This window comes from Dasypus novemcinctus, chromosome 5 (genome assembly GCF_030445035.2).
Source record: "Dasypus novemcinctus isolate mDasNov1 chromosome 5, mDasNov1.1.hap2, whole genome shotgun sequence".
NCBI lineage: Eukaryota > Metazoa > Chordata > Mammalia > Cingulata > Dasypodidae > Dasypus > Dasypus novemcinctus.
In genome coordinates this window covers 16,383,676-16,404,994 of record NC_080677.1, presented here as the reverse complement: position 1 = coordinate 16,404,994, position 21,319 = coordinate 16,383,676, and the positions used below count along the sequence as shown (strand labels likewise).

General features: G+C 43.8%; 1 protein-coding gene across 12 annotated transcripts in view; it reads right to left on the bottom strand.

Annotated features, from left to right (window-relative positions):
* The window catches only part of GLI3 (GLI family zinc finger 3), a 285,033-nt gene that overhangs the window by 50,733 nt on the left and 212,981 nt on the right, over positions 1–21,319 (bottom strand). For 7 of the 12 annotated variants that reach the window (XM_071215080.1, XM_023586074.3, XM_023586075.3 and 4 more), the window contains 3 exons: positions 18,496–18,709; positions 17,633–17,746; positions 16,022–16,162 (listed from right to left, as the gene is read on the bottom strand). In XM_071215080.1, the coding sequence (XP_071071181.1) occupies positions 16,022–16,162; positions 17,633–17,746; positions 18,496–18,709 (469 nt within the window). The remainder of the gene's footprint in view (positions 1–16,021; positions 16,163–17,632; positions 17,747–18,495; positions 18,710–21,319) is intronic. The other 5 variants (XM_058296748.1, XM_023586076.3, XM_071215085.1 and 2 more) reach the window with 1 other exon arrangement.

Sequence of the window (21,319 nt, the reverse complement as noted above, 5' to 3'; positions counted from 1 at the left end):
CTTGTACGTGTTTAGAATGTGGAATGCTGGGTTACATGAAATTTTCCAGAAGTTTGAGCATGATTCTAATAGTGCACTTTTACTTCTGTAGTTGAGGAAATACCCCTTAGCTAGTTTTGGTGGTAATTCTCAGGGCCTAGTAAAGAGTTAATGAAAGGTCCTATGTTTATATCGTGATTTTTAATCTTCTTGGAGCTATTTCAGCCTTGTGATTTTTCAAGTGCTTTAAGGACCCCCAAACCAGTTACTTACTTATATTTGAAAATTCTTCATCAACAACTTTTATAATTGCCCTCTACTAGTTTCTTCACAGAAATAAACAAAAAATGGCTAAGCTAAACAGGGCCAAGAGCCAAGTCCAGCAGTATGCTTCTAGAAACAGTTCCCTTGGCTGATGCCAAACCATTAAGCCACACCCTTAGCACCCACCCTACTGCTACATCTCCTAACTGCTGTTTAACACAACCACCGTTCTTTCTCTTGGCCAGAGCTGCTGATTAAATATTTTACAGAAGTCCCAACACATCGTATTTACTGTATTTTCCTGACCGCCCAGTCTAACGATATTGGCAAAGTAAACACTAGCCTGGTCTAGTTGCACTGAAGATGGGCCACCAGGCCATCCTGGACACCTCTGTCACATGACAAGGCACATGGCAGCATCTGCTGGTCTCTCCCTTCTCTTCCACCCAGGTTTGGTTGCTTTCAGCTTTGAGCTTCTGTGGCTTTCTCTTTCTCTTGGTCTGAACTTCGTTCTCTTATAAAGGACCCCAGTTAGTGGACTAAGACCGACCCTAATCAAAAGGTCCCACCTGCAATAGGCTTACCCCCACCAGAACGGATGAACTCTAAGAACATCACTTTCCAATGTCCATTTAGTTTCAAATCATCCTACCACGGAACGACTAGTTCCAAGTAACGAATCTCCTCTTCCCCACCATCTTGTTCCCAACATTTCCGGAGCTGTCCTCTCCGTGGCCATCGGCACGCTTAACGGGCCTGAGTGGCCTGGAGGCTGGCCTAGGACTGTGTCACTTTCTGTTAGGGGTGGAATCATGTTCCCCACAAACGCACGTTCAGCTCTTAGCTGGTCCTGTGGGTGGGAGCCCATTTGTCAATAGGAGCTTCGAAGATCCCAGGAAGACAAGGCTAAACTGAATCAGGATGCTCCTTAATCCAGTATGACCGGAGTCCTTGGAAGTGAAGAACTGTGGACACTGTAGTTGGAGTGATGAGGAGACAGGCAGATCGCCATGTGATGAAGGCAGAGACTGAGGTGTGGTTTGTAGCAAGCCACCACCAGAATGCTTCAGATTTTAGAAAGAGCATAGCCTGCTGACACCTTGACTTTGAACTTCTAGGCCCCCAAACTGTGAGACAATGAATTCCTGTTGTGCAGGCTAACCAGTCTGTGGTACATGTCATAGCAGCTCTGGCAAAAACTGAGAGACTTCTCTTTCTCGTTTTTAGGTATGTACCTTTCTTTCCATCCTTGGTACATGTGATTTAAAATCCAGCTTTATCAAGGAATTCCACTGGAAGCCACATTTTCATGCTTTCTTAGATAGTGACTGCTCCATCAGAGACACTTTCTTGAGTGAGCTCCCCAACTGTCTTGTGCTAACTTCCCTCTCAGAGTCTCATGCTATTAAACGAGGCCCATCAGGGAACTTGAGTTATGCCTCTGCAGCTGAAGTGTGTCTGTATAATGCCCTGCAAGGCTGAACTGCTGGTTTCCCCCCTAACCCCCCACCCTTCCAAGAAGTCTCTTCTTAGCCTCTCTCCATTGAAGGGGCTGCAGTTTAAGGCGAAACTAGTAAGCAACAGAGGTAGAGGGTGGGAGAGGGAGCCCAGAACTTACATTTTCAAGTTCCAAAAGTTCGGCCTTCCTCAAGTGTTGCTTTCAGTTTTAAGTCTAGCATTATCAGTAGACCATATCCCCTCAAAAGCACACAACAAATGCATGTTCTAGAAGACTCACTGCCTGAGTTCTAGACGGGTGCTATGGAATAAATTGTATCCTCCCAAAAGACAGGCAAGTCCTGCCTCCACCAAATCCTGCCACTGTGACCTTAATATGGAAAGCAGGTCTTGGGAGATGTTATTATTATATGGCCCAAGTGAGTTATGAAGGGCCCTCATCCAATATGAGCTGAGTCCCTGTTACAGGAGGAGACTGACAGCAGGGAGAATGCCCTGTGACGGCTGAAGCAGAGAACGCCCCGGGGTTCGGGCAGGCCCCTGCCAGAAGCCAGGAGAGCTGCCTGGAACAGATCTTCCCTACACATGTCAGAGGAAGCCCGCCCGACCAACGCTTCGATTCCGGACTTCCAGCCTCCAGAAGTTGCCCTGCATGACGGCAGCCCTAGGAAAGGGGGGTCTGACTTTTCACCTAGGTTTTGATAAGGGGGCCTGTGGTTTGTAATGAAGAGTTCCGGCTGTATTTACTTTCATGGTACCCAACTTACAATAACCATGTGGGGAACACAAAGTAAGCCTGAGGCACCTTCACCTTGCTAGAGGGAGGAGGAAGAGGGGATGTCAGAACGCATAAATTTAATAGCTCAGGAAGTCTGAAGGCCAGACTTTCATTCTATGCACCAAGCAGCCATTTAAAACCGTGTGCTCTGTGTAGGAGTGAACTAATTAATCAGAGGCGAAGCTGCTCACTAATGAGTTTAGAGGCCTTAAATAAGTCTCTCAGCCCCTCTAGACCTCACTGTACTTGTTAGTTAAAAAAAAAAAAAGACAGGGTTAGGTAATGTTTAAGATTTTACCATTAAAAGCAATCACAATAGTGATGGCCAGTTAGGCTCCCATGGCCCAGCTTCCTAGAGAGGTCCATGTTCATCCTCATGGCAGGAAGCACCACAGCTTCCCCATTCATCCAAAGCAGCATTTCAACAGGAAATTCAGTCAACCTACCGGTGTCAACCCACCTGACCTCCAGCTTTGACTAGTCAGTCCATCCAAATAGCCCTACCTTGCCTGGGAGAAAACGGTGACTGTGGCCAGGGAGCTATCTGCTGAGGGAGGCCTGTGCTCCCACACACGGCGGCACCTCGGGAACTCTGCAGGGAGGCACGTGGAGAGCTGGCCCGGGGCTGCGGCCCCAGGGAGGGTGCGCAGGGCCGCGAGGGGCCAAGGACTTGGGCGAGGCCAATGAAGCTGGAGGTAAGACCACTGCGAAGGCAGGGCCTGGACAACACAGCTTCCCACTGCTGGAGGTTAAACACAGAATCACCATCTGACCCTGGCAATGCCACTCGCATGCCTACACACACCCAAAAGAAATGAAAACAGGTGCTCAAACGAAACTTGGAAACAAATGTTCGTAGCAGCGCTATTCACAATAGCCACAAGAAGAAACCACCCCAAGTCCATCAGAGGATGACTGGATAAATAAGTGTGGTTCTGTATATCCATGCAATGGAATAATATTCAGGCATAAAAATAGGAATGGAGTCCTGATCCATGTAATGACATGCTAAACCTTGAAAACATTATGTGAGGTCAAAGAAGCCAGACACAGAGGGCAAAACATTGGATGATCTCACCTGTGTAAAATATCCAGAACAGGCAGATCCACAGGGACATGAAGATTAGTGGTCGCCAGAGGCTAGAGGTGAGGGGGCAATGGGGAGTGACTGCTAATGGGTGGAGGGCTTCCTTCTGGGGTAATGAGAATGCTCCGGCACTACAAAGTGGAGACGGCTGCACCACGCCGTAAGGGTACTAAATGCTACTGAACTATACACTTTAAAATGCTTGAGCCTTGGAATGGTTCTGTGTTATGCTGCAGTGATGGCTACGTGATGGTATAGGCTTGTCAAAGCCTTATAAAACTGTACAGCACAAAGTGTAAATCGTAAAATGCAGACTTGGACTAGTGAAAAAATAAAAAGGTTTAAAATGTGTATTTAACCACGAGGATAAAACAAAAACAAAGAAAAACTAAACTTGGCCGTAGCCAAGTGAATAAGCTCCTGACAAGGAGCATCCTTTGATCCCACCTTCGCCAACCTTAGGCCACAGTCTGTACTGCTCCTGCTCTCTGGTGCTTTCCTGCCTCCAAGCAGGAAGGATAAACCTAATGAGCTCAAGTGTCAGCACAATATAAATTACGGCGAGGGGAAAAAAAAGAAACAACTTGATGCATGACTGAGGATCTTAGAGAGGACTGTCCACCATTGTTTGTGATTATGGATCACATCACGATCTAATAGCAATTTTTATTTAATCAATAATTTCCATGCTGAACAGACAGCCCTGTTACAGGGAATCGACAAGCAGGTACTGATAGTGGGAAGCCTCGTTATTAATCTTTCGTCTGCCAGCTTATCAGCCCAACTACTGTAAAAGGCGCCACCAAGATGGATTTTAGAAGCCACTGCTCTCCTTTTCTCCCCCTGCCTCTTTTCTTTTTCCCTTTCCCATAACATTTCATGCAACGTCTACTCTACGTTTATTTGCGGAACCTGGGGCACAAGCAGACAGTGGCACAAAAGTGGCATAAGAAAACTATTCACATTAAGCAATTTCACAAATCAGTAGAACCTGACCCATTGCTCAGGCTTAGCCATTACAGGCTAATAAATCATACTTTTTCTTTGAGTTGTCAATCGCCAAAAAGCTTTGTACAAACGTTGACTTCCGTAATTCTGTAAAGGCTTTTCATCTTGAAATAAGATGCTCTGGACTGATAGTAAGAATAATCCCCTCTTGATCAAAAAAAAAAAAAAAAATCAGTATTTTGCCAATCAAAGCCGCTGCCAGAAGCCAAATGGCTCAGCCTCGAGACTCCAGTGAGGTTTATCTCCGCTCAACACAAGGAGGAGTCCAAAGAGGGCTGTGTTTCGTTTTCAGCTGGGCTATTTTCTCGCACTGTAGGCACTGTGCCATCTCCCACCAAGCGGTTGAGGAGACCAAGGGGTGAGAAGTTCCACTACCTCCAGGCAAAGCCGCCAGGAAGGCCTGTCCTTTAGGAGCCAGGGCTGTCCTGTCCGCCCCGGGCATCTGCCCTCTGTCTGCCACCAGCAAAGGGAGCACTCAAAGTCACACCCCTTCACTCAGCAGAGCAGAGGGAGCAGACGAGACAAGCCCATGCGCCTTACGCTAAAGAGAAGGCACCCGAGGAACCGTGCACAGCTAACAGAACACAGCTGGTGCAGTTTTGTTTTACTGATTAGGAAGTATTTTCAGAACTCCTGGTTATGAATTCCTACTTGCAAACTCAAGGCACACCAAGAAACAAACCAAAACAACCCAAAGAGAAAACAACTAATAGTCACAGTGAAACCACTAACGTTCCCTGGGCCCTAAAAACTTGATGGGCATTGCAGAGGTATCTCTCCATTTCAGAAAGAATTTTCCCCAAGGCCCTGATAATCCTACTCTGAAGAGAGGACAGAATTTTAGGACGCTTAGGTAATGTCCCTGAGGCCACACACACATGAGACACAGGGCTTCTAGAAGCAAGGATGCCCTCGCAGGTGCTCACCAGCAACGCCTGACTGTTGACATCTCTGGAACCTCCATCTACAACATGCGTGTGAGCTGCCAAAACTGTAACTGGGAAACTTCTCCAAACTAACCCCCAAACTTGAAAAACAAATAAGTAATTTTAAACAATTTCCACCACACAGCATCACATCTGGCCCTGCCCCACCCCGCCCCATGGCCTCGTCAGTACATGGCACCTACAGCATCTGGGGCTTTGCAGAGCTCAGCTCGGGACTTTCTGAAGCCCCAACTGACTCAAGTCATTCCTCTCCTCAAAAACATTCCACTCTCTCTACTGTATATGGAATAAAGTTGGGCCCCTTGTCTAGCAATCACAAACCCCATGTTGTGGCACCACCCTGGCTCTTTAGACTCACCTCCTACTACCCTTTGCCTTCCAGACACAGTCTTTGGTTCTGCTATCATTGTATTACTCCAACCCCAAGGCATAAACTGAATCACTTGGTAATTATATTTCTAACCTAAAGAAATATCAAAACCTCTAGCCTTTTATTAAATTTGTCATTATCAGAGGTGCAGTTCTCCTATGCTTTCTGCAACCATTAACTTCTACTGTCTTCTCTACACCACATCTACACTTCATCCCCAACACCTCTGTGCACTGGTCTTTACCTGTTGAAATCCACCTTCAACTGCCTGTTTCCCATAGCCCCACTTGTCTATCTATAGTACTCCTAAAACCCCATGCTGTATGTTCCCCTTACACAAAAGGATAGGCATAAAAATGCAGGCATCAGGTCTTGTTTTCCCTACCACTTACAGACTCCAACTCTGGAGATCTAGACATTATGCTTGCAATTTGTGTACTGGCCACCAGGGGGTGATGATGTCCTTTAGGTGGGAGGATCAACAGCCTAGGCTCCTAGGGAAGGGGTGGGGCTGGGGAGATAGGTAAAAGCACACAACCAAATCAATGATAAGTTTTCTTCTTTATTTTGATAAAAGAGTCTCTTTAAATCTCCCCATTCTTCAATTAACCAGGTTTATTAGAACAATGCCACCCTGGATTCTATTCCCCCTTACATTGGATTAATGTTTAGCATTTAATAAGTACTCATAGAAAGCGGACTTGGCTCAAAGAATAGAGCGTCCACCTACCACATGGGAGATCCGCAGTTTAAACCCAGGACCTCCTTGACCTGTGTGGAGCTGGCCCACACGCAGTGCTGATGCGCACAGGGACTGCCATGCAGAGGTGTCCCCCGTGTGGGAGAGCCCCATGCACAGGGAGTGCGCCCCATAAGGAGAGCCGCCCAGCGTGAAAGAATGTCCAGCCTGCCCAGGAGTGGCGCTGCACACATGGAGAGCTGGTGCAGCAAGGTGATGCAACAAAAAGAGTCACAGATTCCCAGACCACTGACAAGAATAAAAGCAGACACAGAAGGGCACACAGCAAATGGACACAGAGAGCAGACAACTTGGGGAGGGGGGAGAGAAATAAATAAAAAAATAAATCTTAAAAAAAAAAGTACTCATATGATCTTATTAGATACAAACAAAAAAAGCATTTAAAAACTCTATGAGAAGGAAAGTAAGATGGATATTTTCTCCATTTTACAGATGAGAAATTTAGGACTAAAGTAGAAGAGTGACTTACAGTCACAAAGGTGATTTTTGACAGATATAATAAAAGACAAATTTGAAAAATGCCATCCAAAGCTCTTTCCACATCCCCACTCACTGACTAATGCTCCATTTACTAGTAATTGGTTGGTGGAAGGGCTTTTAAGTTTAAGGCACTGGCCAAGACATAGTCTTTGGACGGTATGTCACTTTCAGTTCTCTTGCCAACATTAATTATTCTAGAAAAAAAACAATTTATCCAATGTCTATCTGGCTAATCCCAGAAAAGCCTGACTGTCCCTAAATCATCAAAAGTCCCTGCATTCAAAAATTGCTTTCTGTTCCTAGTGCTCTGTTTTATGTCAAAGCAGGAGTTTGACCTCTGTCCCTGTTTGCCATGATCTCAGAAGTCCAAGTCTGAGTGACTTCCCTTGGTCTGCAGAAAAGCTGGTGATGGCATCTGTCCACCTCTGCAAAAGGTTTGCTTGGTTACGGGCCTTGTTGAGCTCTACTGAATACCTAACACCTTAGGAAATGCTTTCTGTTTGTGTTTTTATTATCCAATTTATGGATACACACACATACTTTCTTAAAATAGGCTTTTGCTAGGGACAACTTAATGTGGTCATCTTTTTTTTTTCTTTTTAATCTGAACATTCTAAGGTACACTGAAACAGGAAAAATTTTTCTTTAATCAGAAATATACTGTTTTGCTTGTTTCCATACTACAAGAGTAAAACTTTAGGACATTGGTTCTGAACTGGGGGCACTTTTGTTCTCTCGGGGGACATTTGGCAATGCCTGGGGACACTTTGGGTTGTGACAACTCGGGCGTGGGGGAAGGACGCCGCGACTGGCATCACGCAAGCAGAGGCCAAGGGTGCTGCTTAACAGCCCGCAATGACAGGACAGCCCCCCCAACGCAAAAGATTACCTGCCCCAGCATGCTGAGGTTGAGAAGGGCAGGCACTAAGGAGAAGTTCCAGAAGGCCATCAGAGCACTAGAACACATTAACAGAATGAGACCCCGAATCTCTACTCTCCACACAGCCCAAGTGGAGGGGGCCCCAAGGCAAGGACAAAGATCCTGTGACCTTCCCATCCTTCTCTTAGATAGCATGACCTGGGAGTCTAATCAACACTTTCGTGCACTTATTAATCTTCTGCTGAGACACCAAACCTGAATACCAACCAAAACCTGATTTTGTAAGTGACATGGATGGGCGGAGCAGCCTCTTAAATATCTTGACATTTTTCACTTTAATAAGCCAAAACACTAACATTATACTGCGGACACATTCTTAGCTAATCCCCCCAACCATTTTATGCAGTAAATACCACCATCCCGATTGCACAGGTGAGGAGGATGAGGCTCAGAGAGGGACCAGGATATGCCCGGGATGGGGAACAGACCTGGTACCCAGGTCTGTGGGCTTGAAAACGCCGCTTTCCCTCTCTGCGTTGTAGGGCCAAAGGATAATGCAGCAGCCAGCAAAAGTGGTCTTTCAAATCAGGTGCTAATTCTTCTTACCAAAAGAAAAAAAAAATCAGGCCTCAAAATGTGACTTACACGATCTGCTTTCACCTAACCGCATTTCCTACCTGTTTCTGAGAAGTCTTTTTTGGCATCTCTCAGCCGCACAGTCACGGCTTCATCAGGTCCTGCCTTTCATAGCACTGGTTATGCTTTGGACGCTTCCTCGTCTCCCACTCCTAATTAGAGTGACCACCCCTTGAGGGGCTGAGCCATGCTTTCACATGCCCCCACAGAGCTGCGGCCATGGGAGCCTGCCAGGGCTTGGCACGTGTCTGCTGGTGAAAAGCTCATTGCTATCACTCACACTGTTGCTAAGAGACAAGAGGACATAATGTGCCAGCAACGTGGTCAGTGGTGTGTTTAAATTAGATGGGCTGCCTACCCTGGGTTACCAGCTCTTCCTCCTATATAATGGGTCCATACAGAACATTCCAAGAGATCAATTACTGACAGAACCCAGAATCTCACCGAAAGTGTCATTGACACCCCATCAAAAAGCTCTTGAAGGTAAAAATCTCTCCGAATAGCAGGAACAGTCACTCTGGGGAAGATTTTGATGAAGTATTTCAGGGGCTACAACGGCTTAAGCAATTTTAAGAAAGTATCTAATACGTGACTCTGTACTAGCTACTTCTTTTTTCAAAATACTGATTTGTTTTTCATTCAAGGGCTCAGGCACGTTAGAGAATGTAATAATTCAATAATTACTTAAATAATTAATATACAAACCCTGAAAAAACAAACCACATTTATCCTCGACAGCATCTGAGGTAGAGGGTTGGAAAAGATCCCAGGAAAGAGATGGCAAATTTTGGCCTCATCCTAAATCATACGTGGGGGCAGCATCCTTAACGACAGCACCCTCCCCTGCAAGCCCCCAAACCCTTCTACCCACACACACACCTGCGTTGAAAGGTGGGGACAGGGCGTGCACAGCACAAAACTTTAGGCAGCCAGCCGCTTGCCTGGCACTGGATATAAAATCTGTTTGCCACCCCCAGCCAAGGACTCTCCACTGCTTTTCCACTCTCCTTCACTGCTTTTCATAAAACTCAGGCTCAAGGTGGTAAAATGTCTTGGCCAAGTCCCATCAGTCAGCTCCACCGTGGGGAAGAGAAGGGGGTTTCCCAGCTTAGCAAAAATTAATATAAAATAAACCTTAGAGCTAACACACAAAAGCATTCCTCTCTTCTCCCTCACTCAGCCCTGCAAAACACAAATGCATAAAACCAAGCGGGATGGGAGTAGGCTCTTTTACACCCTCTGTTTCTCATTAGGTATACCGCATGTGATCTCTGCTTGGCTTTGGATATTGGGGACAGCGTTTATTTTCACGGCTGTTTCACAGTATGATAAGTGAGAAAATAACTCTCCAAAGGGTCAAGCTGTTCCAAAGAGTCATCTCAGGGTTGGGGCGGAGATGGGGCTGCCCCTCGGAATCTCTGTGGCTTTACCTGCTGGACCACACAGTTCCTACCCGTCGCACATGTTTACTCTAATTTCTGGAGAATTTCTTTATGGGGACAATTCCTGCAGGCGCAATTTAGTCAGCAAGTTTAAAACAGCACGTGACCCCCATGGCAAAATTGTCAAAGGATGGCTTTGAAGTTTGTTGCCCTTAGTCTACATTTTACACGCTGTTTCCAAATAATTAGAGTAACTGAATTAACTAGCAACTCCAAGTAGGGAAAATAAGATCAGAATCTCCACTCACTCGTTTAAGGTTTTATGTGTGCACAAAACTAATTTCTGTCTAATACGTGCGACGCCTATCACATCTTAAACTCAATTTTCTCTTAGGTAAGAATATAGAATGCAACTTTAGCACAGGGATCAAAATTAGATGGAAAATATTTAAAATGCAAATTTAGGATCATGGTATTAACGTGAAAATAATGTCTTCATATCCTCACTCTTGTGTTTTTTCACCAATTAGATGTGCTCTCTTTATACCTAAATCTCTCTGATATTAAAAAGAAAGCCCATCATTTTCATGCTGCCACTGTATAGAATTTGTTTTCCAATGGCAGCAAAGGTGATTATAACTGTACTCTTCTGATAAAGAAAACTTCAGCATTCCTTTAGAGATCAAAATTTGCAGCATGGGAAGGCATTTAAAATCCAAGTAGGTGGTTAATCTCTCTACAAAAAGGTGAAATTTTGACACTATGCTTAAAAGATACAAATGAAGGATTACAGGAATTTAAATGACACCAGCTGAACTGTGGGCGCTAATATAAACATTTTTCTCACATTCTTTGCCTTTTTGGCCCCTACTTGTAAAAGATAATATACCCCCAACACACACTGAAAGTGCCAAGGACCCCCTGAAGGGTCACTCTTTAACAGGATAAAACTGTTAAAAACAGCTTGACTTTTTAAAGGTTTTGGAAGGAATACTGTATGTGGTCTATCTTAAACAGCTCATGGTGGGGTTGCTGATGCAGAGGGGAAGGAGTCTACTGGGATGCAGCAAACCGGTGGAGGTTAGGTAGGGTGTTTACACAATTTTGATCCCTTCGGATCCCAGTGGTGACTCCACTCTGAGATGCGCAGAACAGAGGTCATTCATCCCTCCCATTTCTTTCTTTTCCTCTTTTTTAAAAAGTCTCTCCAAACATCAATGGTAGACATGGTATCATCTAGAAACACCGAGAACCTGATCCTAACTTATGTGGCATGCTATGCGTATTTCATATATCTCAATCAGAAACGAGCAAATAAGAGAAGTTACTTCTAGGACAAAATGAATGCAGGAAGGAAACGGATCTCACTAAGTGGAAGAATCTCTCATCTGTGCAAGAAGCCAGGCTATCAGACAGATTTTGACCTGATTTTACATAACAACAAAAACTAAACCAAAAGCAAAACAGAAAACAAAACACCGCCAAAATGTGGGAACTGCTATTCTATGACTTTCAGAAACAAATCTGAATTTAAGATTCATTTCACTTTTTAATATAACAACAAAAAGAGGCTCTATTTAATTTAGAATTGAAGGAAAAACGAGGACTTTGCAACTTATTTTGAGATGTTAAGATATGTGTCTTCAAGGGAAGAGAAAAACACTTTGCATCTTGACAAACCAATAATAAATTCAGTCTCAATCCAACCAAGTGTACTTTCAATTAATCTCTGTGCTACATACCTCTCTTACTGTCTTGTTTCTTTCTATGTCAACTGACACGAAGAAAGAGACAAAGAACAACAAAAACCTGGTTAGCAAAAATATACATCTATCTTCTTAGCTTCTGGGCATAAGAGTGAATTTATGACAAATTTAATAGTAACTTGGGAGTAACTAAGCCTAATTATAATTCTCTTCCTCGGAAGAGAAATTAATTAAACACCTCAAAGATAGAGACCCCAGCAGCAAGACTAAAATAAACACACAATTGGAGAGGGGTGGGGGCTTGAAATAAAGGAGAGTAGGAAGAGGCAGTGTTTAGGCCATCTGTTTAGACAGTAATGGGACAACGAGGCAATCTTCTCAAGAGTACATGGAGTGCATTACGCTGGAAATCATACCTGGCAGGCAAATCCAGCCAAGTTCCTAATTCTCCTCTTCAACATTGTGATTTGCTAATGCGAAACACATGTCCGCCTTTTGCACCAAGTTCAAATAACTCTGGAATTCCAACCGTGCAGCTCAGCGACTGAACCAGAACAAGGGGAGAACTTGTCAGGATTTAAGAGCTTTCAGCAAAGCCCTTCAATTGCAGCCAGCACCCTATTCCACGGAAGGATATCAATTATAGATAGTGACTTGCTTTAGCAGGCAGTCGGGACTGTCAGACACTAGATGGACAACCATGAAGAATCATGAATCTTTCTATTAACTGTAAGAGGGGGGAAAGAATGGGTCATGGCTATAAATAAGGCAGAGTATCAGAATGGTTTAACACCTCGCCTCTTGGTTGCATGTAGCATGAAAATTCAACTAATTCACAAAATGCAGGTCACAGGAACTGAAACGGTTATGCCTCCTTCTGTCCCCACAAAAGTGGTTTTTGCAGCTGGCATTTTTTCTAACTGCCACCAAACTAATTAGGTGGACTTGGAAGTAGCTATTCCTTCAATCGACAAAACCCAGAGCACCTATTCTAGACCAGGTCACCAGGACTGCTAACTGACACAGCTGTGAGTGTGAAGGTACCTGTATGTCATGCAAGGTAAAATCAATTGAAATGCATGGATTTGGAATTCCCACACCTCAGACACTGAGAAAAAGATGGAAAATTAGTGATATAAACTAGAATACTTACTTAGGTTGCTGTACATTGTAATTTTTAATTTGCTTAATTAAGTTTAGTACTCATATAATTTATCATGGATTAAAATTAGTATCATGAAAGCAATACATTGGATTTTTCTAATTCTGACATGAATTTCTTCTAGCTGAATTTTTAATTTAAAATTTAAAATTTCCACAGTACATATATGTACATTCATGTATTTTTTTTAAATGGTAGTTTCAATGAAACAGACAACATTCTGGTCATTTAATTGGTAGTTTAAGCAGCCTTATTTTAAAATTACTCAGCTCTTTCCACTTTTAAAAAAGTCACTACCTAAAACCATTTGCCACTGAGATTAAATATGAATATCTTCAAAATTCACTATCTTTTAAAGCATTCACATCAATTAGGCAGTAAAAGGGTTAAGGTACCACCACCCCACTGAAAAAACCTCAAACTGGTCTCTCAGTCAGGAACACAATTCTTTAGACTTAGATAAGCCCCTAATTCATTCCTCCATATTCAATAATTGTTGAACCAAAATCATAGCAACCCCTGGAAACTAAAATGACTTATCCACAAAAAAGCACCATAAGACATCTCTGAGAACATCATTTTAAAAAGCAAGCAGCAGGGAAGCGGCTGTGGCTCAATCAGCTGGGCTCCTGTCTACCATATGGGAGGCCCTGGGTTCACGTCCCTCGTGAACGCAACCTCACCCACAGGCCACGGAGAGCCACTGGCCCGCAAGCACCACGGGCAGCCAATTCAGCAAGATGACGTAACAAAAAGGGAGACAAGTAAAAACACAGAGAAGCGCGCCACGAATGGACACAGAGCAGACAACAAGCAAGCTGCGGGGGAGGGAGGGATAAATAAAAAATACAGATACACAGAAGAACACACAGCAAATGGACATAGAGAGCAGACAGCAAGCAAGCCGAAAGTGGGGAGGATTAAAAAAAAAAAGACAATTAGTGAAGACAAAATACTGGAGAAAGTTTCAATAAATTATTACTAAAAAAAAAAAAAAAGCAGTGCTACCAACATGTTTTTTATGGTACCAGCTTTTATGCAAACAGTTTTCCTGATTTCTATTGGTCACTCATTATATCACTAAAGGTACTCATGACATACTCTCCTCCTCTTTGGGAATATTTCCCCATATTAAAAGAAAAATTCTAATCTTTCCCCCTTAGTATTATAATGTCTCAGTGGTTTCCACTAAAACAGCACAAATAAAGGGCCATTAAGTCAGGCTTGGCTTTAAAATAACACTGCATCAAATTAAAGAGAAAGAATTAAATTAAGTTCATAGAAAAATCTGGAAAAATACCTTAATTTAAAACACTTGACTTTTTAGTTTCTTGGTGTGCTGAGAAATCTATAACTCTTCCTATACAATTACAAAAGACATGATTAAAAATTAAATAGAGGGGGGTAAACCTGCTGATGTCATGTTAAAGTCTCAAAAACATTCTATATAGAACAGATTTAAAATCTGACAAACTGTTTCTCTTACACTATAATGTAGCTGCAGAATAGGGACTATATATGGAATGTGTTACAGAGGACGGGCCAAGTTGCAGATGAGATGCTTCAAATGCTCATGCATCTGACGAAAGGTGGATGTGCATGAGGAATTTTATCATTTTAGCATTTTATCTAAATGGAAGAAGGCTATCAGAAATATGGATCATCTAAAAATAAAAAGTTATCATAAAAGAAAAGAGAATGGATAATGAGTGTGTATATGTGTATTGGAGAGACAGAGACAAAGAGAGAGAGAGCTCAGGATCCCAGCAAATGCTGCTTTGTCTGATTCACTGTCACTCCTGAAACTGTCCCATGTAGTAAACCAAACTTAAAACCTTGACGGGGGGAGTGGCTGTTGCTCAAGCTGTTGGGCACCCACCTACAACAGGGAGGTCCCGGGTTTGGTTCCCGATGTTTACTAAAAAAGATGAGTATGACGGCAAGCTGATGCAATAAGATCATGCAATGAAGAGACACAACAAGGAAATACAATGAGAGACACAACAAGCTGAGGTGGCTCAAGCCATGGGGTGCTCCCTCCCGTATGAGAGGTCCCCGGTTCAGTTCCCAATGTCTCTGAAAAAAAAAAAAAGACAAGCACACAACTCAGAGAGCAGACAGGGAGGGCAAACAATGGGTTGGGGGGAGGGGTGAATAAATTTAAAAATTTAAAAAAAAACCTTAACAGGGCACTTTGCTTCGGTATAGAAGTTGTACGAGCCCTCCATCTTTCTATTCTTGAAGTTCTAAATGTCCTTCCATATCAGCTTCTCCTGGCCCCATGTGCCAGAGACAGAGACTCCAGGGGCTCTTCTCACACTGGGAGAAAATGCTGACTGCAGAGAAGCACTAGAAGGAAGAGGCACTAAACAGGTGGAGGGATACCTCTTTGAAAAGAATGCTGCATTCTTTGATATAACACACATAAAAGCAAATGAAGGACTTCCGAGGCTGACACGGTAAGAGAAGACGTGGCTCAATCTGAGCATTATGCGGCATTTGAAACATGATTCACGAAACACATTTAAAAATCCACGTAGCTTTTCCTATGAAACAATGAATCCCACAAGGGTTGGCCTCAAGTCAAGAAATGGTGCTGAAGGTTTTACCCCAAACATTGACCCATCTTCAGATAGAGTACTAATTGCTACATAAAATAATGGGAAACCCCTTAGGCTCTGAGTTTAGGAGAGGGAAGTAGAATGAAAAATATGACAAATTCCCTACCCTTAACTTTTTCTCTTTTTTTTTTTTTCTACGGTTACTGGGTCTTGGAAGGAGGAATCAAACTTGGTTAAAAGGTTAATAATAATTCATGTCCAGCTTACTATTACTCAATAACCATCAAAGTCGGTAACTCAAAATAGTGTTTTCTGGCTTACTGGATCAGAGTCATTACACTCTCTATTGAAGACTTTATTGAATTTTACACTAAGCTTTAGCTGACTGAACAGGTCAAGCACCGTGGCTCAGAGTTTTCTTTATTCTCGGAAAGTCATAAAGCCCTCTCCAGTTTGCAATGCTGCGAGCTAAGAAACTTGACTCAGCACAGGGTCAGGGAGGCTGACCTCCATGGGAAAGGTCCCACCGACGGCGACCCGGTTCCTGAATAGCGTTCACTTACATGCACGAGCTGTTCCTGCGTGTCAAACTCCCTGGTGCAGCCTTCCCAGTGGCAGTTTGTCTCGTAGATCACTTCGGGCTCCTGCTTGCTTTCATCCTTGTCCCCTTCCTCCTTGACCAGGGTTGTTCCTTCGGGTTGTTCCTGAAAGGCCAGGGGGAGGGAGGGGAGAGGAGAAAAATCAGACACAACAAGAGGAGAGGGGATGACTTCCAGTAGCAAAGGCAAGAGGAGAGAGTAAAAACCTGATTTAGATTTTTTCCCCTCCTAATGCAACTATTGGCAAAAACAAAATAAAGCCCAGCTCTATCAACTTGGGTGCTGTGAGTCAAAGAGGTGAGACACCTGGAATCATTTACGTGCATTTATGTTCAGATTTCCCAACCACACCTTTTGAGATTTTTAACCTGCGATAAAAACAATATCCCAAACCACAATGCCAATAAAACGTGAAGGTGAGACTTTGCTGCCCTGGATGAAAAAATTTAAAATAAAGTAAAATTCCATTTAAAAAAAAGAAGAATCATGTAGGTTATGTAGTCTTGTACATCTATTTAGGTTTAGTTGTTTTTATTCTTTTCAGTATAGCAATGCATTTACTCTGTATTTTGGAGTCCAGGGAAATGGTTTACTAGTAAATCCATGAAGAGACACTTTGTGGATTTTATGGGGATCATGCCTTCATGTTTCAACTTCTCATCTCCAAGGATATACCACCCAAGGCCTGAGAACTGTAATATCTAAAGCTCGGAGGCCTAGTCATTCTGGCCTCCTAAGAAACCTTCACAGCAATCAAAGTACAAAGAATTTCCAGACTCCTGAAAGGTCATTAGGTGTGCAGGTTTGGGTCTTCACCTGGCAAAAACCACAGACAAGCCCTGAGGGATAACCAGCAAGGTTACTGACTAGCAAACGCAAGGCGGGGGATCATCTCAAAACCCACGACCCCCATCGTTCCATCCTCAAAGTTCTCACTAAAAAGGGAACTGGGGTCGACGAGATCTGAGGTCGGGGCTGAAGGAACCTGGGGGTAGGAAGGTACCAGTTATTTAGAAGTCTAGAATCTTGCCCAACTCCTATTTTTGGAAATAACGTCTACTGAGTGCTTTCCTGGGTCAGTCTCAAGAACGCTGTGAGATGATATATCAGACCAACGTGGTTTTGGAAACTGAGGCCCGGAGGGCTTAAGTGACTGGAAGCAGGGTCCACATGGCAATATCTAGCCTCCTCCTATCAGGATTGAGGGTGAGGGACCTGAACCTGAAACAGCCCTTATGGTTAGGTTTCTTGTGCCATGATCCCTCCCGGCAAATCCAGGTAACCAGAGTACAGGACACCACTAGTTATGCCCCATTTGTGGTCAGTGTCAATTACTCCAACCATTAACTCTTTGAGCTGTGGATGCCTAAACGCCAACTATCAATAATGGAGACCCCACCCAGCTTTCCACATTTTGTGCGTTTGCTTCTGAGCTAGAGAAACGAACTGGGTCCAACTCTGTAATTGGTCTTTGGACAAACGCCTGGGCATGGCCAACCCCAAGGCAGAGGATGAGGACAAGGAGAGGCTGTGCAAAGACCCCGGGTCACAGGAGGGAGCGGGAAGGAGCTCTACCTGCTGGCTCCGGGTCCCCGGACTGGGGAGGTCTTCATCGGGCTTGATCTTGGAGCGCTTGTTGTGCATCAGGTCGCCCGTGCTGCTCACGGCAGACTCGCTCGTGGGCTTGTTCTGCCGGTCACATGTCCAGGGCCAAAGGAAAATAAACGAGGTTTTGGTCAATGAGCAATACAGTCAGTACAACACGCAACTGGCCACGAGCAGTCACATTTGGCAATGGAGCACCGGGTCTGATACTGCTCCCATCCCACAGAAGCCGAGTTCAGAAAATGTGCTCACAGCAGGAAAATTCATTCAGGAGGCACTCCGCATTTGGAACTCAGACTATAAACTTCCTGCGGCTTTTAAAGCTGAGGCCCAAGGCTCGAACAAGCTCCAAGAGTGCATTTCAGAAGAACACAGTTGTGAGGTGAGTAGAAAACTAAAGCCAACTGTGTGCAAAGTTCTTTAATTAGAGCATTCGGATTCTTCTCCAAGCCACGTGAATTTGGCAATAAGAACAGAGGGCCCAGAGCAGTCTAATTCTTACTACAGAGAGAGTGTTACTAAGCACCGACCCTGATTTCAGCAGAGGGATAGGACAGTGACCAGATGAAGGCCACATATTCATTGCGTTGTATCAAGATCGGCTGTGGTTTTTAGATGGCACCATATCAGAAGTGAAGCCCCATCAAGCAGCCATAGGAAATGACACTGGTGGGAGAAGCTATTGTTAAATGAGGAGCACATAACACAAAATAGAACAGTAGGGAAGCTGAGAGAGCACTGAGGCACTGGAACTGTTCATGGCTGACATGACGTCATGCCTTCTCCATATGATTACCAAGATAGGCCAGCCCATTCAGCTGTCTCTCTCTCACCTGCGAGGACTCGGAAGGGCCAGAGCTGACCTGGACGGGGTTCAGAACAGAAGGGATCCCCGGAATAGGCCTCTGCGTTGGAAAAGTTGGGGCAGGATGGATGAGCGGAGGGCTATGTCCAAAGGCTGATCCTAAGCCTTGCTGTCGACTCAGGATTTGTTGATGCATATGGAGAGAGACGGGTGCAGAAGGGTAGGTGAAGCTCAAGGCAGGGCTGTGAGCAGGGAAATAAAAAGTAGGAGGCCGTTACTTATGCCGATATATGATGTTTGCACCTTTGTACCTATCCCAAATCCTCTGTTTAGATCCGAAGGGCAATATTGCCGCACATCTTGAAATCTACCAAGAGAAAGGTTGCTCCTAAGATGAGACCCATGCACGCGTTACACAGCCCTGAATGGAGACTCTGCCCAACTCAAACAAAAGGCATCAGCTCAATACCAACTATTTATTGCAATAACAAACTTTATATGAAAGAGTCAATGGGCAACTACAGGCTCTATAGTACTTTTATTGGCTCTGTAGTTCCGTATGCTCTTGTGCATGGAGCGATTCTTTTAATCTTGGCTCACACCGCACGCTTTCATATGTCTCCAGATCTTATTACAAGAGGAAAGAAAATCAATTGGTTAAATGTGTTTTGAACACCATGCTTGTCATATCACTCATTTGTTTGTAAAGATGGAAAGCTTGGTTCATCCAGAATGCCACCTAAAGAATTTCCATCAGGACCGTCTGGTTACAGAAGCTGATGGATTAACCTCTCCCCACTGAAATCGGTGATCAATGTGCTTCGATGGAGGAATATTCCAATGGGAGAGCGCTGCTCCCTCTTCCAGTTAAACAGCATTAAATGTCTATTAAAGCCCATTATGCATGCTAATGCCTGTCACCACTTCATTATGCCACGGTATTTCCCAGGCTACAGTCCACTGTGAGGAGGCAGCAATATCACCCCAAGATTTCTCAACCAGTAGGCAGTGCCAGATTGTTCTTTGTGCCCAACAGTTTAGAAATCGAATCCTCTTAAAAGAATGAAGGGCTCCTAAGGAATCTGCCCATCACTTAAAAATGCGTGAAAAACCATAACACACTTGTGCAAATGTCTTTCTTAAAAGAAAAAAAAAAAAACAATCAGTGAAAAAAATTAGTACATATTTCCCCCCTTTCTTCTGGGTAATAACCAGAAAAGACCGGAGTCTCTTGTAATGTCAAAGGTAGAACTCATGCAAATTTCCAATCTGTTGTGTTAATTACTATTGCTGCTAAGTACATTAACTAAGAATATAATTACAAACCAAATTCAGACCATTTTAAGTAATAATTCCAAAGATAGACTCGGTTCATTAATGTGACTCCACAGCTTGCCTATTTGACTACAATCCATAAAAGGCAGCTTCAATGAGATCGCATTACTGTTATTCCTACAGAGAACCCTGCATTACAATAGCTTGCCCATTTAAGACTGAATATCATTAAGAATACCCTAGGAGAATTTCGCCAGGCTTTGAGGAACTCTCCTTTCATTTCGTATTGTAGTTCTTTAATAAAGGAGGGCAGAAACATGGTGAAAACAGTCATTGTTCACAGCAAGTTAGGGAGAAATCAGTAGTAATATTCTGTTTCTGCAGTGCTAGTTTCTGCCAGTGTCTCTGTGAGCAACCATGAATGATTACACCAAGACTTAGCTAAGGTAGCCCATGTGCATGATTGATAGGGCATTAATCAAAAGATGCATATCTGCCTCAGAATTTGTTCACAAGCTTCCTTCTAATAGCTGATTTCATGTTCACTGAGCTCTATGCCAGTTTGTCCAATTTATTTTTCAGTGTACAAGTCATTCATCAAAAAATGCAATGATTTAATACCCGTCCCCCCCCCTTTCCTTTTGGTGAATGGGTATTACTAAGTATAATTACCTTATTCTATTCCTTAAAACAAAACAAAAAGACCCAGTACCCATGTAATTTCAATGCCATGTAGACTTTGCATGAACCTCCGTACACCTTTCCAGAGTCTTATGAAGCCGTCCTCTCCATTAGGCTCGGAAGGCAACTGCTTGGGTAATCGTTTAAGCTTCTACTTCTGGGAGGCACGGTATTTTTGAGGTTCAGAAGAAACACCATTCAAGACAGAAAAACCTTTCACAAGGCAGGAAACGTCCTCGGCTTTATCATATAAGCCATTTACAAATGCCAATGGCCAGATTGGGCAGGTACATTTTTAATTTTTAAAAAGAGGCAGGAGAGAAAACAAACGAGGCTCCGCATTCCAACTGCAGCTCCTCGGGTTCCCTCTTCTCCTTGCCCTCAGCAGTACCTTCTCCCTGATGCTGGCAAGCACAGGAAGAGACTGTGAAGGTTTCCAACACAGTTTAGCAAATTGCCCCTTTTGGGGCCATCTTTTCACTGGTCCAGCCAGATGACTGGTATAAACATTCTTGAAAAGCCACGTCAGCTCTTACACTCCTGGAATCTGAGAGGGTATAAAACCGACAGGTGATTTTCAGCACTGGCTGCTTATTCGAATGTGACAACACCAGAATCACTCCCGTCTCCTCAGGCCAGGTCTCGGGTGACAGTGTTGTATGAAGACCTTTTCTCAGCGCAGGAATGCGAGCCGATGGCCCTTCCTCTGCTGTTGGCTTCTACTAGTGCTAAAATAAAAGGCAGGCTGCTCATTCCAGATTACAGAGCCTGTTTAGAATTTGCTGACAGAAGTAACGAGTTCTTGGCTGTGCCACTGCATCGGTTAACCCATTTCGGAGCCAGGGCATCTCTTGTTTTCAGAACACTAGCTACAGAATTCAGACTCATTTTTCTAA